The 13,730-nt window shown below is 55.5% G+C and overlaps 2 protein-coding genes across 5 annotated transcripts; one reads left to right on the forward strand and one right to left on the reverse strand.

Annotated features, from left to right (window-relative positions):
- The first annotated feature begins 357 nt into the window (after positions 1–357).
- Positions 358–4,019, forward strand: RPL11 (ribosomal protein L11). Of its 2 annotated transcripts, none has more exons than XM_087761119.1 (6): positions 358–438; positions 831–981; positions 1,402–1,508; positions 1,925–2,056; positions 2,849–2,959; positions 3,944–4,019. In XM_087761119.1, the coding sequence occupies exons 1-6, from the start codon at positions 433–435 to the stop codon at positions 3,971–3,973; spliced, it is 537 nt and encodes a 178-aa protein (XP_087617245.1). In that variant the 5' UTR covers positions 358–432; the 3' UTR covers positions 3,974–4,019. The 2 variants fall into 2 exon arrangements, with proteins under 2 accessions (XP_087617245.1, XP_087617244.1); XM_087761118.1 differs by lacking the exon at positions 358–438 and adding an exon at positions 508–564.
- Positions 4,020–4,024: 5 nt separating this feature from the next.
- On the reverse strand, positions 4,025–13,694 carry LOC104017744 (kelch-like protein 31). 3 transcript variants are annotated; one of them, XM_009470801.2, is made up of 3 exons: positions 13,074–13,694; positions 8,981–10,192; positions 4,025–7,545 (listed from the first exon to the last, which is right to left on the reverse strand). In XM_009470801.2, exons 2-3 carry the CDS (start codon positions 10,168–10,170, stop codon positions 6,813–6,815), a joined length of 1,923 nt encoding a protein of 640 aa, XP_009469076.2. In that variant the 5' UTR covers positions 10,171–10,192; positions 13,074–13,694; the 3' UTR covers positions 4,025–6,812. The 3 variants fall into 3 exon arrangements, with proteins under 3 accessions (XP_009469076.2, XP_087617197.1, XP_087617198.1); XM_087761071.1 differs by lacking the exon at positions 13,074–13,694 and adding an exon at positions 10,597–10,955; XM_087761072.1 differs by lacking the exon at positions 13,074–13,694 and adding an exon at positions 10,491–10,595.
- Positions 13,695–13,730: the final 36 nt, after the last annotated feature.

Consider the following 13,730-nt stretch of genomic DNA (forward strand, 5'->3'; position numbering starts at 1 on the left):
ACCTTCTGGTGCGGCATCTCCCAGCAAAACCGCTGCGGCCCGCCCGTCCCTCCCGGCCCCAGCGACAGACGGGGGCTGCTGGCAGGACCCCAGCCCCCTCCGCCACCGCCCGCCCCAGCGCTCTCGGGAGCGAGCCCCAGGGCAGAGGCAGCACCTCACGGCGGTGCCGGCCGGGCCCTGGTCCCAGCCCGGCCGCGGGGTGCGGGGTGGGGGCGGGCGGGCCCGGCGGCCGCTCCGCACCCCCGTCCCCCCGGGCCTCCGCGACAAAATGGCCGCGCCGGCTCCCCGCGGCTCACGCCCGCCCGCCGTTGCCATGGCAACCGGTGACGACGCGGCGCCGACCTCCGGCCGCCGGGGGGCGCTGACGCTCGCGCCGCACCCTCCCATAAGACCCCGCGGCGGCGGCCGGCCGCTCTCTTCCCCGCCTCCATCATGGCGGTGAGTGGAGGTGGCAGCGGGTAGCGGCGGGGCGGCGCTGTCTCTATCCGTCGCCATCCGCCCTCGGCGGGGCCCGGCCGGGTCATGGCCCGTGCGGACGGGAGCGGGGGAGGCCGGGGGGGAGAGGTGCGGGGCCGATATGGGTAGAGAGGAGCCGGCGGGGCCGCCCTGGGGGAGCGGCTGCCATGACAGGCCGCGGCCTGCCCGGTGGCTGGGCCGCCGCGGCCGCGCTTGAAAGTGGGCCGCGGCGCTGGGGTTCGCCCCCGGGGTGGAGCGGAGCTCGGTGTCAGGCTGCGGTAGCGGCCTGGCGAAGCCTTCTCCGCCCGCTGGGGCGAGCGGTGGGCTGTGTCCCGGGCCTCCCCCGTTAGACCCCCCGTGTCGTTTCTCCACAGCAAGACCAAGGCGAAAAGGAGAACCCCATGCGAGAGCTGCGCATCCGCAAGCTCTGCCTCAACATTTGCGTTGGGGAGAGCGGGGACAGGCTCACCCGAGCGGCCAAAGTGCTGGAGCAGCTGACGGGCCAGACCCCCGTCTTCTCCAAAGGTGAGGGGCAGGTTTTCCTGCCGGCCGCCGAGGGGGGCTGCCTGTGCTGGGGGCTGCAGAGGAGCCATTTTCTGCCCTTGGCAGCCGTTGTTTTCCTTCTTTCTCTGAGCATGCAGAGGGTGAAGTGGTAGTGTGGGCCCCGGGGAAGAGGCTCCTCGGCAGAGCCAGCATGGGGAGGTCTGCGCTGGCGTGGCGAATCGGGGGTCTTAAATATTAAGGCGCTGGTGGTCGCTTCTGTCATTCCTGCTCTGCCCCCGGACTGGGGCTGCTGCGCTGCCCTCGTCCCTGAAGAGGGAACGTGTGGTTCCCTTGGGTCATTATTTTTCCTTTAAAGTGATTTCTTTGGTCTTAAGCAAGCCCTGAATCCCCCGAGTGGGAATTTTTTGAATAGCGTCTGAGTGTAATTATTGCTGCCTACAGCACGATACACTGTAAGATCCTTCGGCATCAGGAGAAATGAGAAGATTGCCGTTCATTGCACGGTTCGCGGGGCCAAAGCAGAGGAGATTCTGGAGAAGGGCTTGAAGGTGAGAATTTGCCTGGTCTGGATGTTTGATTTGCGAAAGAACAAAACTTAATCCCTACCAGCTGAAAAGATGCGTGCTTTGAAATGTTGCATCTGATCTAGTTCCGGATCAGTCGGGGATGTTAAGGGTTGGGGTAGCAGCTGTGTCTGATACGCAGGCTGCTGCGTCTGCGCTGCTTCTCTACCTGGTTGCTGTTTCATCCTTGCTCAAGAGGCAGTGGGTGCAAGTTGCTGCTTTCTCTCGAGGTTCTGTCTTTGCTGCTGTGATTTACGAGCAGGCTGTGGGAGCAAAATCTTGGGGCTTAAGGCTGAGTAGCATGTAAGCGAGTTGTGGGTCTGGTAGCAGTTGGAACACGCAGGACTGTTTATTCTGTTTGCAGTCAATAATGAAATAGTGACTGACAACAAATGTTGCAGGTGAGAGAATACGAGTTGAGAAAAAACAATTTCTCAGACACCGGGAACTTTGGCTTTGGAATCCAGGAGCACATCGATCTAGGGATTAAATACGATCCCAGTATTGGTATCTACGGCTTGGACTTTTACGTGGTGCGTATTCCCCGCTTCCCGGCAGCGACTGGGCTTGTGTGAAAGCTCTGGGGGGAACCTAGAATGATAACTGGCTCGCGTGAATTTGCTGCCAAGTGCTGGAAGATAGAAAAATGTCAACAAAATCCAAGTCTAAACTGAGATTCGCAGGGCAGCACTAAAATCCCTGATTTATGACGTGTCTCTCAAAGCCTCTTCAGAAACAAATACTGTTGCTCTTACTGGTGCTCCTGGGAGAACACCGAAACGGCTGGGCTGGGTTTGGGGAAGGAAGGAGCAGCAGGGGCTTCAGGAAGGCGGCCTGAAAGATGGGCTGCGTTGCTGGAGGACTCTCCCTGCGTTTAGAGGGCTGGGGCTGGGTCGTGCAGCCGCGGCGGTGGCTGGCGTGTTTGAGTCGTCCCGTTCTGCCATGCCTCGCTCTAAATCTCTGAAATAGAGGGAAGCTGTTCCCTACGTGTTAGCAATGCTGTTCAATGTATCTTTTCTCAGGAGCTGAGGCCTCTGGGTATGGGATAATTCATCTCCACACTTGTTTTGGTTTCTCTGAGTCAGTGTATGTGCTATGTTGTCCCACCGAGGAGCTGTCCCTGTCAGTTCACGTGGCTGCTCAGGAGTTACTTAGTTTTCAGTTTACACTGAGGCTGTAGAGGATAACGCTCTCAGTCTCGGCTGTGACTTGGACAACGAGACATTACTGATGTGGAAATGCTAGCCTTCCCTCCTAGAAAACTGTTAAGTTTAAGAAAATAAATGCCGGAAGGAAATAGCGCTGTTGGTCTCCTCTCCTTGCAGGTGCTGGGCAGGCCTGGTTTCAGCATTGCTGACAAGAAACGCAGGACTGGCAACATTGGAGCCAAGCACAGAATTGGGAAGGAAGAAGCCATGCGCTGGTTTCAGCAAAAGGTAAAGTCCATCTTTATTTTTGTATCCCAAGAGTTTCCTAGCAAGTATCGGCAAAATGCTTCGCTGCGGAAGGACTGGAACAAGTCAGTGGGCAGGAGGAGATCTTGATCCTGCTTCAGTGCTTAAATCATTGATTTTTACTGCTCTGGGGCAGTAGAAGCTGCGTTGGAGCGCAAGTGCTGCTCGTGCCCCTTTTTTTGTGTGCTGAACTGAAAGGGAGGCTCTCGCAGGATAGCTGGAAGCATCGGCTCTTGTGTAAATCTGTCTGCCGCAGTTTTTGGCGGTGTTCTGTGTACATGGCTCACAAGTGATGAGGCGGGGTTAGGATTTGGTTATCTGACACAGCTCCTAGCTCAGCTGCCAGACTTGGAGGATGGAGTGGTGCAAATAAAACAAGTTCTTGGGTTTATCTCTCTATAGCGCTCTGACACAGACTGGATAATGAATGGGAGATGCCAAAAGCTTGATTGGAAAGGCTCAGAGATGGGGACTACTGACCCTTTCTCAGAGGGGGAAAGGGTGGGCAGTCTGTCTGGAGGCTCTTTGCTGGCCGCTCTGCCTGGATCTGCACAGGGCGGGCTCCAGCCTGCTCCTGCTGAATGGCTTTTTTCCTCCCTGGTGCCTGGTTCTGCTTACTGTGGCGTAGTTACCTTCAGGGGCCAAATCCTGGGGCTGTGAAAGAGTGTAGTTCTGGTCAGATCAGCCTGGGAAGGGTGGGGCTTGTTTTGTTGGGCTGCTGAGCGGAGTTTAATGCTGATGTGAACAAAGCCCTGCTTGGAAGCTAACAGCACAGCAGCAAAGCAGGAAGGCAGTTAGCTGCTCACCTAGAGAGCTGCTGTTTCACGTCAGTGTTGTCTGGCTGGCGTGGAATGAACATGATGGCTCAGTTCTCGCCACAGCAGTACTGCACAGTTACCTGACAGTGCTTTCTCACTTGGTTCTTTCTCTTTTTTGTTTTGTTTTTTTTTTTTCTTCCCCTCACAGTATGATGGCATCATCCTTCCTGGTAAATAAGCAGTTCCTGTTACCAAAAAAGCAAATAAAATTTTCTAACCCCTAACTTCTGGTGTGATTTTTGTGGGGGCTCATCCTGACGTGGGAAGCTGCTGGGAGCAAGGGTCTGTCACACTGAAAAGGCAGCAGGCAGACGTGGATGGATGCTGTGCGCTTGAGGAGAACATGGTGTTCCCCAGGAGCGGGTGTTGGATTTACATGGATGCAGTCTCCACTTCTGTACTGCCCAACTGTACAAATAATGTGCAGAACTTTTACTGGAGTCTGCAGGTGGGCATAGAAAGAAGGAAAAAAAATACGCTTTTTGACTACTGGAGTTGTAGAACATAATTTCTGGAGGGTTAAATTCCTAAGGGAATGAAGTGAGTCAGTGTGCTGACTGCAGTCAGACCTGCACTCTTCAGGGCAGCCTGCTCTTTAATGAACGAGGGATTCTGGATTAGAAGAAGCCTGTTGGGAGTGCAAGTTCCATGGGAAGCCAAAGGACATGGCGCACATATCCTCTTAATAAAGCAGAGCCAGAAAGCCAGGATGTGATGAGGGTTCTTTGTCTCAGCAAGCGTGATGGGAATGGTTGGAAGGGGCTGAGGGGACGGGTGAGGCCTGCGGTGCTGGCAGTGCCGGGGGATTCAGAGAAACCCGGTGCTACAAGAGGGGGCTGAGATGGGCTGCAGAAACCCCTGATCCACGCTGCTTCTGTGGGTGGTGTGAGTGACCCCGAGTGCCTGTGCCTGTAGCTGGTGGAGTTGTTTCTGCCCCACAGGTGGTGGTGCTCTCGGTGTGCTGTAGAACTCCTGAAGCAATTACTGGATGTGCTTGGAAGGTAGAGGATGGATCTTCACTGGTTTCTTTAAATGTTTCAAGAGTGTGAACTTACACTGCTGAAATTACACAGCCAGAGAGTTTTCCCCTGCAAAGGAATGGCCTTTATTGTTTAAAGAGGAAAATTCCCTGCAGGACAATACAGCTCACACAAGCGGAGTTCAGCAACACCCTGGCCTCTGCCTCTAGTGTTTGGTCCTCTCCTGCATCTTACAGTAAAAAGTTATAATAAAAAAATCGAGGAACAAACTCATTTCCATACAAGCCTGCACACACTCCGCCATCAGTGATTGTGCAGTGTTGTCCGAAAGACGAGGCCGTTCCCTTGTCAAGCCTGTTTGGAGTTGTAAACCAGGGGAGGTTGCCAGCGCTGTTCTGGATGGAGCCCACACCGAAATACACAGGGCAGCGTGTGCTGTGCGTGCTAAAATGCACAGAGGAAAGTAGAATTTGAACAGAAATTATGTTCTGCCTCGGTATAGCTTTGTGCTTGATGTGAACTCTTAGTTGAGATCATGAATTCTGAGAGAAAGATCAATACCTTGACGTGGACTGTAACTACTGCAAGCTGCTCAGTTCTGGTGCATTGCGAAAGGAAGGGAAAGCCAGCCCGCTTTGCTGGAGCTTTTGTCTTGGCATTTTCAGGGCACGCTGGGGTTCCCTTGAGCGGCTCATCGGCTTCCTGGACGTGATTTCACTGTGTTGTGCAAAAAAGACCAGAACAAAACCCAAGAGCGTTTGGATGCTCAGCAGCGCGTAGCTGCCTTGGCCTGAGCCAGTCTGGGATCACGTGTGAACGTGCTCCAGTAACAGGACCTGTTATCAGGAGGTGCTGGCCTCAGCACCTGACTGTTGTGTGATGTCTGGTAGTGGTTTGACACCAGGAAATAACCCCTGCTCGCTCTTGCCTCCTGCTCATCACAGGTTATCGCTGCTCTGGGGCTGTATCTCGGACCCGCCGGGGCAGGGTTCGGAGTGCTGCGGTGTGGTTTGTCCTGACGCACTCAGCTCGGGAGCGTTGACTCTGCTCTGCAGTGCTGTTGGGGGTCTGCAGTCCCTGTCCCCTCTGAAAGGGCAGCCAGGGGTTTAATAAAGACTGGTAGCTGTCTCGCTCAGACACAGTGACGGGGGGGACCCCAGGCGCTGAGCAAGTGCTTGCCCCTGGAAACTCAAGTTTCCCAATCGCTTCTCCTTTTACAGGTCAGGCGCTGCTTTTACAGTGACAGGGAAGCGCTGACTGACTTCAAAACCAAGCTGTCAGCTTGATGGTACAGGTAACAGGACCTGGCTAGGAATGTACCTGTGAGAGCTCCTGGTTTAGATGTGAAGGGCTACTGTTCCAGCTCATGCTTCTTTTCAGGGCACGATTTGCCTCTCAGATCTCCTGGAATCTCATAGCATCCTCAGGCGCTTCCCCGACTCCCTCTGCCTGAGCTAGAGCACAGTGCTTGGAAGAGCAAGAGATCTTGGTGAGTTGCTCCAGTAGTTCTCTTCCTTGCTATCAGGATTCACTTTATTCCTGGTCTGAAGGCATCTAGCTTCAATGAGTACAGATTAAATGTCTTTCCCTTGAACAAATGCTACGTGAGCAACAGGGTCTGTTCTAGACCTGTCACTTTCTTGTACCTAATACCAATATCACTGTTGTTTTGAAAGTGTCTATTCCTACAGCAGAATTTCTCCTGCATTATTCTAGGGTTTTTTTCTTCTTTTTTTTCCATTTTTTCCAATCCACACTGCAATACACTGCTGCAGGCTGAGGAGAAAAGCTTTTCTGTCCTGCTTGCCTCCGTGTCTGCCCCACTTGAGCAATCCTTGCTTAAGCTGCGGGATGAAGATGCAGGCAGCTCAGAAGACACTTTCCTAGAGCTGAAAACTTGCCATGATGGAACAAGAGTCTTTGAGACTTTGCAGTGACTCCAAATGTCAGTGTGCCTCCCCATCCAGCTGCCCCACACTCCTCAGCTTTGTCTCCTTCCCTAGCTGCTGGCATAAGCCATGTGGCACCCAGGGCTCTTTACGTGCTGGCTGCTGCCGAGGCCACCGAGCTGGCCCGGGACCCGGAGCGCGGGGAGCGTGGGAGGATGATGGTGCAGCACGAGACACCCACGGTGGCCTCGGGGAGGTCCTCGTCCTCGGCCCACTCGTTGAGGTCAGGATTGTAGCACTGCACGCATTTCTGATACCTCTTCCCGCTCTCGTTCCAGCCACCCACCAGGCACAAGCGCCCCTCCAGCAGAGCCACCCCGGCCGTGCTGACCCCTGTGGGCAGGGGCGCCACGTAACTCCACTGCCCCGTGAGTGGGCTGTAGCACTCCACGGGCATCACGTCCACCCGCTCGCCCTGGGGACCCAGCTGGCTCCCACCCAGCACGTACGCTCGGTCGGCCACGGTGGCCGCGCAGTGCCAGCCCCGGGGGGTGCTGAGCCTTGCCTGCTCCCTCCAGGTGTCGGTGCTGGGCTCGTAGCAGCACACAGTGCGGGAATAGGCATGGCTGATGTAGCCGCCGGTGACTAGGAGCTTGCTGTCGATGACGGTGGTGGCGTGGCAGCAGCGGGGCGTCTCCAGGCTTGCCTTGCTCTGCCAGCTGTTGGTGGCGGGGACGTAGCACTCGACAGATGCCAACGCGCCCTCGGCGTTGCGCCCTCCGACGGCGTAGAGGAGCCCGTTGCAGGTGCTCAGGCTGAAGTGTGTCCTCCTGTGCTGCATGCTGGCCAGGTGCAGCCAGGTGTTGAAGCGCGGGTCGTACCTGGGGGATGAAGGGCAGATCTGTCTGTCCAGGACTAGCATCAGAGCTGCGGGGAGAAGTCGGGCCTGCCAGATGTCTGCTTTCAGAGGAGACAACTCGGGCTCTGGAAGAGCCTCTCCGTCTTCTCCAGCAGTAAAAAAGCACCTGGAGAGGCAGTGCAGATGGAGACGACAGCACTGCACAGGACTGGATCCTGCCTGCAGCCGCTGGGGTTGTTGCTGCTATAACCCTTGGGGTGGCCCAACATTGCTCCTGCTACCACAAGCTCTGGCCTAGCTTGGAAACGGCGAGTGCTGCCGATCCGAGGTGTTCCCAAGCACTGTCACTGTCCCCTCTGTTGGGTCTTGGCAGGTAGAAGAGGACCTAGGGGCAGGTCTTCCCTGCCCACCCTGCCAGGCCAAAGCCAGGCAGGTGATAAGAAGCTGGCTCCTCGTGTGCCCACGAGATGGCAGAGGGAACTGGAACTGCTGTGTCCCCAGAGCGATGCCACAGGGATTAAGGCCGGGCTGGGAAAGGTGGATAAGCCACTGGCCAGAAATAGAAAGGAGACCTGCCAGTGGGTCGCTGAAACCTCCCTCGGTGCAGGAGAAAGAGCCCAAGGACAGCTCCTTACCGAGGGGTGGTGATCAAGGGCTGCGGAGGGCTGGCCTCGAGCAGTGCTGACGAGGTTGCATGTGGAGCCTCCGGTGGCTGAGCCAAGTCACGGGCAGAGCCACTGGGAAGTTCAGGTTTAGGTTGCAAACAAAATACTGCATGTCAAGTTGCCATGGTTACTCCTCCTTTCTTTGAATAGTAATCTCTTGGCGATCCAGTGACAGGTTTATGGGGATTTAGGAAACAAACCTTGTCATTTGAATGACGAAGAGAGAAAGGGAGGCGGAGAGAAGAAAACCTGAAGGGTAACAGGAATCCTACAGACAGCAAATCTACCTTAAAATGAATCCAGGCACACCAGAGACTGGTTGAGGCTGGCACTGGCTGGAGGAACAGCCAGCGGGCAAAAAGGGGAGCTCCCCAGAGTAACAGAATGGGTTAATTCTAAATAATGAGGGCTCCCATTTCTCCAGGAGCCTCGCAGCTTCAAAGAGGCCCTGCCTTGCCCTCATCCTGCACCGGTGCTGTGCGCTGCCGGAGGACGTGGGCAGCACAGCCTGGGCACCAAAGTCCCCAGGGGAAGCCCAGGCCGGAGTCACGCAGACCAAATCCCTGGAAACGTTTTCCAGGTCTTGTGTCTCACAGTCCAGCACCCCATGCCGGGCCTCGCTGCGTTTGTCCCTCCCTGGCAGCGTTATCCCGGAGGCCAGACCTACCTCCTGGTTCCTGATAGCAAAGAGGAACCTTTCTGACGCACTCGTCCCTCGCCCCACGGGGGATGCTGGGGCACAGCTCTGAACCCCTCCCCAGGGTCTGCATGGGCAGGTGGAGCCCATCTTACCTGCTCAGGCTGCTGACGGCATGCTTGGCCTGGTTCCTGGCATCGTTCTGGTCTTCGCCACCTGCGATGTAGATGAATCCATCCATCACCACCACGCACTGGTTAAAACTTTTTGCTGGCATCTCCGTCAGCTTGTTCCAGTTTCCCTCTGCGTCCCTGTAGCAGATCTCCCTGCTAAGAGCCTTCTCGGTCAAAGCTGGACGACCCCCAACTGTGACAAGCACCCTTTGCCCTCCCCGAATCCTGGTTCTCCGAGACTGAAGGCTGTTTTGCTGGTGGGGGAGCAGGTGGTAATTCATAGCATCCACGAGGAGCTTGTGGCACTGCGGATCTTGCATCATGCGTGGCACAGGTTGCACGTGGTTGACCAAGTCTGGAGCTGAGATTGTGCCAAATCGAATGTTGCTCAGGAGGTCAGCAGCATATCGAACCCGTTTTGGGTCAAACTCCAGCCACTTGACAGCGATCTGGAAGGCTGCAACCTCGCTGGGTATCTGCAGGCCATCATCCATCAGCAGCTCATTGATCTGATCAAAGGGGAGTTTCATGAACTGGTCGGTCTTGGAGAACTCCAGGAAGTTTTCCCGGATGAATTTCCGGGTGGTATCTTTCACCTGGTTGAGGCCGTAGGTGGCCGAGATGTTGGCGATGTACACGCAGTTCTCCACGGCCATCTCCCGAACGAGGAAGTCGCTGCACATGTTCAGCAGTGCCGGCACCTGCAGCTGGGTGGCCGCGGCGATGGTGCTGCCGATGGTGTACAGCGAGAGGCTCAGCTTCCCCGTGTAGGCATAGGTGATGACGGTGGTCAGGCCCGGTGGGGAGACGTCGTGGAGCTCCACCCGGTGCAGCTGAGGGTCTCTCTGCAGCAGGCGGTGGAAGTACTCGCTGCAGGAAGCCAGGACGAGTTTATGCACCTCGAAGGACTTCGTTTTGGTGGCAATGGTGAGATCGCAGAGGAACTGCTTCTGGCGCATCTGGTTCATCCCCGCCAGAAGGCTGGCTCCGTGGTCCGGCGCTTCAACCTCTGTGGCCGTGCAGTGGAAGCCATTGGAGCCGCTGTCGTACAAACTATTCAAGTGATTGAGGTGTTCGACATCTAGCAAAGCATCTTCCACCATCACCGGGGTGACGGATGCATCCTCTTTATCCACCTTGGGCTTCTTGGGGGTTTTCTTTTTGGGTGCCATCTTGGCAGGATCGGAACAGGACCTGGTGAGAAAGGAGAGGTGAGGGGCAGGGGTACAGGTGTCCTTCTGCTCTTTAAGACATTCAGTGAAGCAAAGGAAAAACTCCCGCTGACTCATACACTCTTTGGGTCAGGCCAAGGGAAGGGTGGAAACTGCCTCCCAAGCCCCGTACCCCCCTGAGCTGGATTAATGGCATCGAGAGCCATGACTGCGAGAGGGGATCCTCAACTCTCAACCAGTACCAGCACCTTCGCTGTGTTAAAAAAGGACTGGGGATTTGGGGAAAAGGACTGGGGCCTTGGGAAACTGGGAGCACCCACTGGTTCCTGGGGCGTGGGGCCGTGCTTGGCCCCGCTGTCAGCTCCGCTGTCTGGGGTGACACAGACTCCAGGCAGAACGAGGGTGCAATCGCAGGGTGTGTTTCACCTGACTCAAGCGCGCATCAGATGGGGTGAATCAAATCCCAGCAGCTCTGACAGAGGTTCCCACACAGCAGCGAGGCAAGATGAAGCCCAGCATCGCCGGACCGCATAGAAAAGGGTGTTCATTTCCCCACCCAGGCCCTTGGCCACGGCGAGGCACTGCTGGGTGACCAGTGGGGCCAGCTGTCCTCTGGGGTGACCAATTCAGAGTGCAGGGGAAAGGGAAAAAGAAATCAACAACAACAACAACAAAAATCCAGCTTTTGAATGTTCCCAAATTCCAGCTTGAATCTCCAGTCTGAAACTCGGCAGTGACCTCAGCTCCTCTGAGGGAGCTCGGAGTAGCCAATATATAAGGGAACAAATCTGCCGACCAGAAATAGCTGTTACTGCGCACTCACATGTCTGGGTACTGTTTATTACGCTTGGCCGTAAAGATCAGGTTTCTTGGAACTGAGTAATCAGCTCGTATTTAGCACTGGGCAAAGAAGAAGGGGGGCATTATGAGACTTCAGCAAAAATACGGAGAAGGGAAAAGTTTAGTAATAGTCCCTGCCAGGAAAGAGGATTCAGGGCTGATTGCGAGGGGGAGAGCAGCAGTGCCGGCCCGGGCGAGCTCCGCTGGCGGGGGCGAGCAGAGGGAGCAGGGACGACAGAGACACCCGCAGAAGCCAAGAGGATTCAGGAGAAAAGTCCCAGGCACTCGAGCCATCCCTGGCATTGCGGGGTTTCACGGGGCTACCCCAATTTACACCACCGAGGGCTCGTCTATCACAGTGTCATATCCTGGAGCGGGCGTCAGTCCTTCTGAAACTGGGATGCCAATGCCGCTCTCTCTGTGTGTTTGGATGTGAAACTGTTTCTGACACCCAGCTCAGGGCTGGGAAAAGGAACTTGGATTTACCCTTTCAGAGCAACAACGCTTCGATGTTTCCAAACATACATTTTGTTCAGACTATCCATTCCCCAGGAAAATTAGCAGTTTCAGCTTTTCAGCTGGCTTTGAAGTGGCAATATAGGTTAAATACTGGAATTTCCCAGGAAATGAAAATGTTTTTCCAAGCCTTCTCTCCAGATCCCTCAAGGGATGAGACCTGTATTTCTCTCTGAGATACAATACTGCAAAAACCTCCTTGCTGCTGAAGAAACCCAAAGAGAAGCAGGACTTGTCCTGGAGGGAGGTGGCCGTCCTGCTGCCCCCGCGCTGAGACGGGTCCCAGCGGGATGGGTGCCAGGTTGAGGCCTGCAGCCTCCGGGACAGGAGGGTTTGGCCTTGTGAAATAAGCGACCTGGGTGTCAGCTCCCACCGGGCTGCGCTGAGGATCTGCCCGATCCCTTCTGCTCCCCAGACTGCCTTCATTTTGACCTTTTTTTTACAGAAACAAGCACAGTGTCTACAGCAAGCCGCTGTTTCTGTCCATAAAACTGCTCACCCCCCTTTTCAGGGGCTCCAGACCTCATTTTAGAGAGATGACACCAGCGCTCAGCAGCTCCTCTGGGCCTGGTGTGGCACCCAGCATCACAGTTGGGTGAGCTGACCTCCGAAAGCCTTAACTCCTTCGGGAAAGCCCAGCAATACAGCTGGCTTTCTCCATCCCCTGTCCACCCCACTCGCGAGTCAAGGTGGGGAAAGTTCTTCTGGGATAAAACAGCCATCGTCTAACTGCATTACACTTCGTACAAGTACAGTGGAGCTACGGGAAGTTTTGGGCTCATATCGGTGTCCGTGGGATCCTGCCTGTCCGCTTTGGACACCTTTGACAGACTGCGATTTGAAGCACGTGTTCATGTTATTCCAGTGTCTGGCTGCGGGAGGGCAGAGCAACCTTTACTACCTACAGTTAATTTAAAATGAGACATCATTGCTGCTTCTGATTGAAATACCACTCCAGTGACTTGAAAGGGATATTTTTCCTACAGATTAATCCTGGCTGCTGGATTCATCTAGGGAGCTGGAATGGTTTGAAGAGATTTCAAAGGGCCCAGACAGAAAGGAGGGAAGACAGGGATTTTTTCTAGCTGTTTAAACCTCTCTTAAAAGACAGTAGTTGTCCTCACGTCCTTTCAGTGCTGCTAATCTCAGCCCTGCACCATATTACTGAGCTAACAGCAAAGCAGGAGCTACGCTGGGTGATACTGTGTGTTCGGAGAGTTATGGCAGGTTTATTTTCCTTAATATCTAACCAGACAGACAGAATCCCTCCCCTTTACCTACTGGTGTCCCCAGCCCTGGGTTCAAGCAGGATCTGAGTTGCAGCAAACACCGAGCTGGCCTGGAAAACTACCTGGACACTGCAGCTCTGGGCACTATTTTGCTGCCAATAATTCCTCCAGCCCCGTTTTTGAAAACAGCAAAGCCTTTCCCCATGCCATCATTTCCATTATTCAGCAGTTCCCGTGCCCCACACAAGGTCTCTGCAAATCCTGCTAGGCGAGCCCTGGTTCTCCATGACTCATCTGCAGGCTGGGTCTGCTCCTTACCTTGCTGTTAAGACCGGTTATTCCAAGGGGAGGCTCTGACCAGCACAGGGCTCTGCAGGTTGAGAGACAGAGACCCTCGACTTTCCCCACACAACATCCTCCTCCCTCCTCTCCCCTCCCAGCCAGCTGACTGCTCTTATCACTTCTACATTTACAGCAGGCTTTTGGGGTGATGCGAGGACAGCCACCCTCAGCTGAGTCCCGACAGACATGGAAAGGGCTGGATTCAGGTAGCGCTGCCCCGGCCAAGGGCATCGTCGCAGCCAGCGACAGGAGAAGGCAGTGAACCAAAGGCGAGGCGTGATCACCTGGCCGCTGCCAAGGGAGAGGCAGCCAAAGGCCTGGCTCTGCCGCAGAGGGGTTCACCAGGGCATTTGGGGATGAGCTGGGGGGACATCGCCCTCCTGACGCCTTCCCCGCTCTCCCGAGCGAGCGGAGGGGACGGCAGCTCCGAGCCCCCCGGCCTGAGGAGCCCCCCGCCTGGGCAGCCACGGCCCTGCTCAATTTGCCTTTGGCCATGAACCAATCTAAAAACCCACTTTCCACTCACTCCCAACAGCCGTGGTGGAGCCGTTGGGAGGCAACAGTACGAAGGGACATTTGTCTCAGGAAGGCTGTCCTGACCGCTGTGGGGCCGGGGATGGCACCACTGCCCCG

The sequence above is a fragment of the Nipponia nippon genome, unplaced genomic scaffold, assembly GCF_047370975.1.
Source record: "Nipponia nippon isolate SJK-2023a ecotype South Korea unplaced genomic scaffold, ASM4737097v1 scaffold_23, whole genome shotgun sequence".
In the NCBI taxonomy this organism is placed as follows: domain Eukaryota; kingdom Metazoa; phylum Chordata; class Aves; order Pelecaniformes; family Threskiornithidae; genus Nipponia; species Nipponia nippon.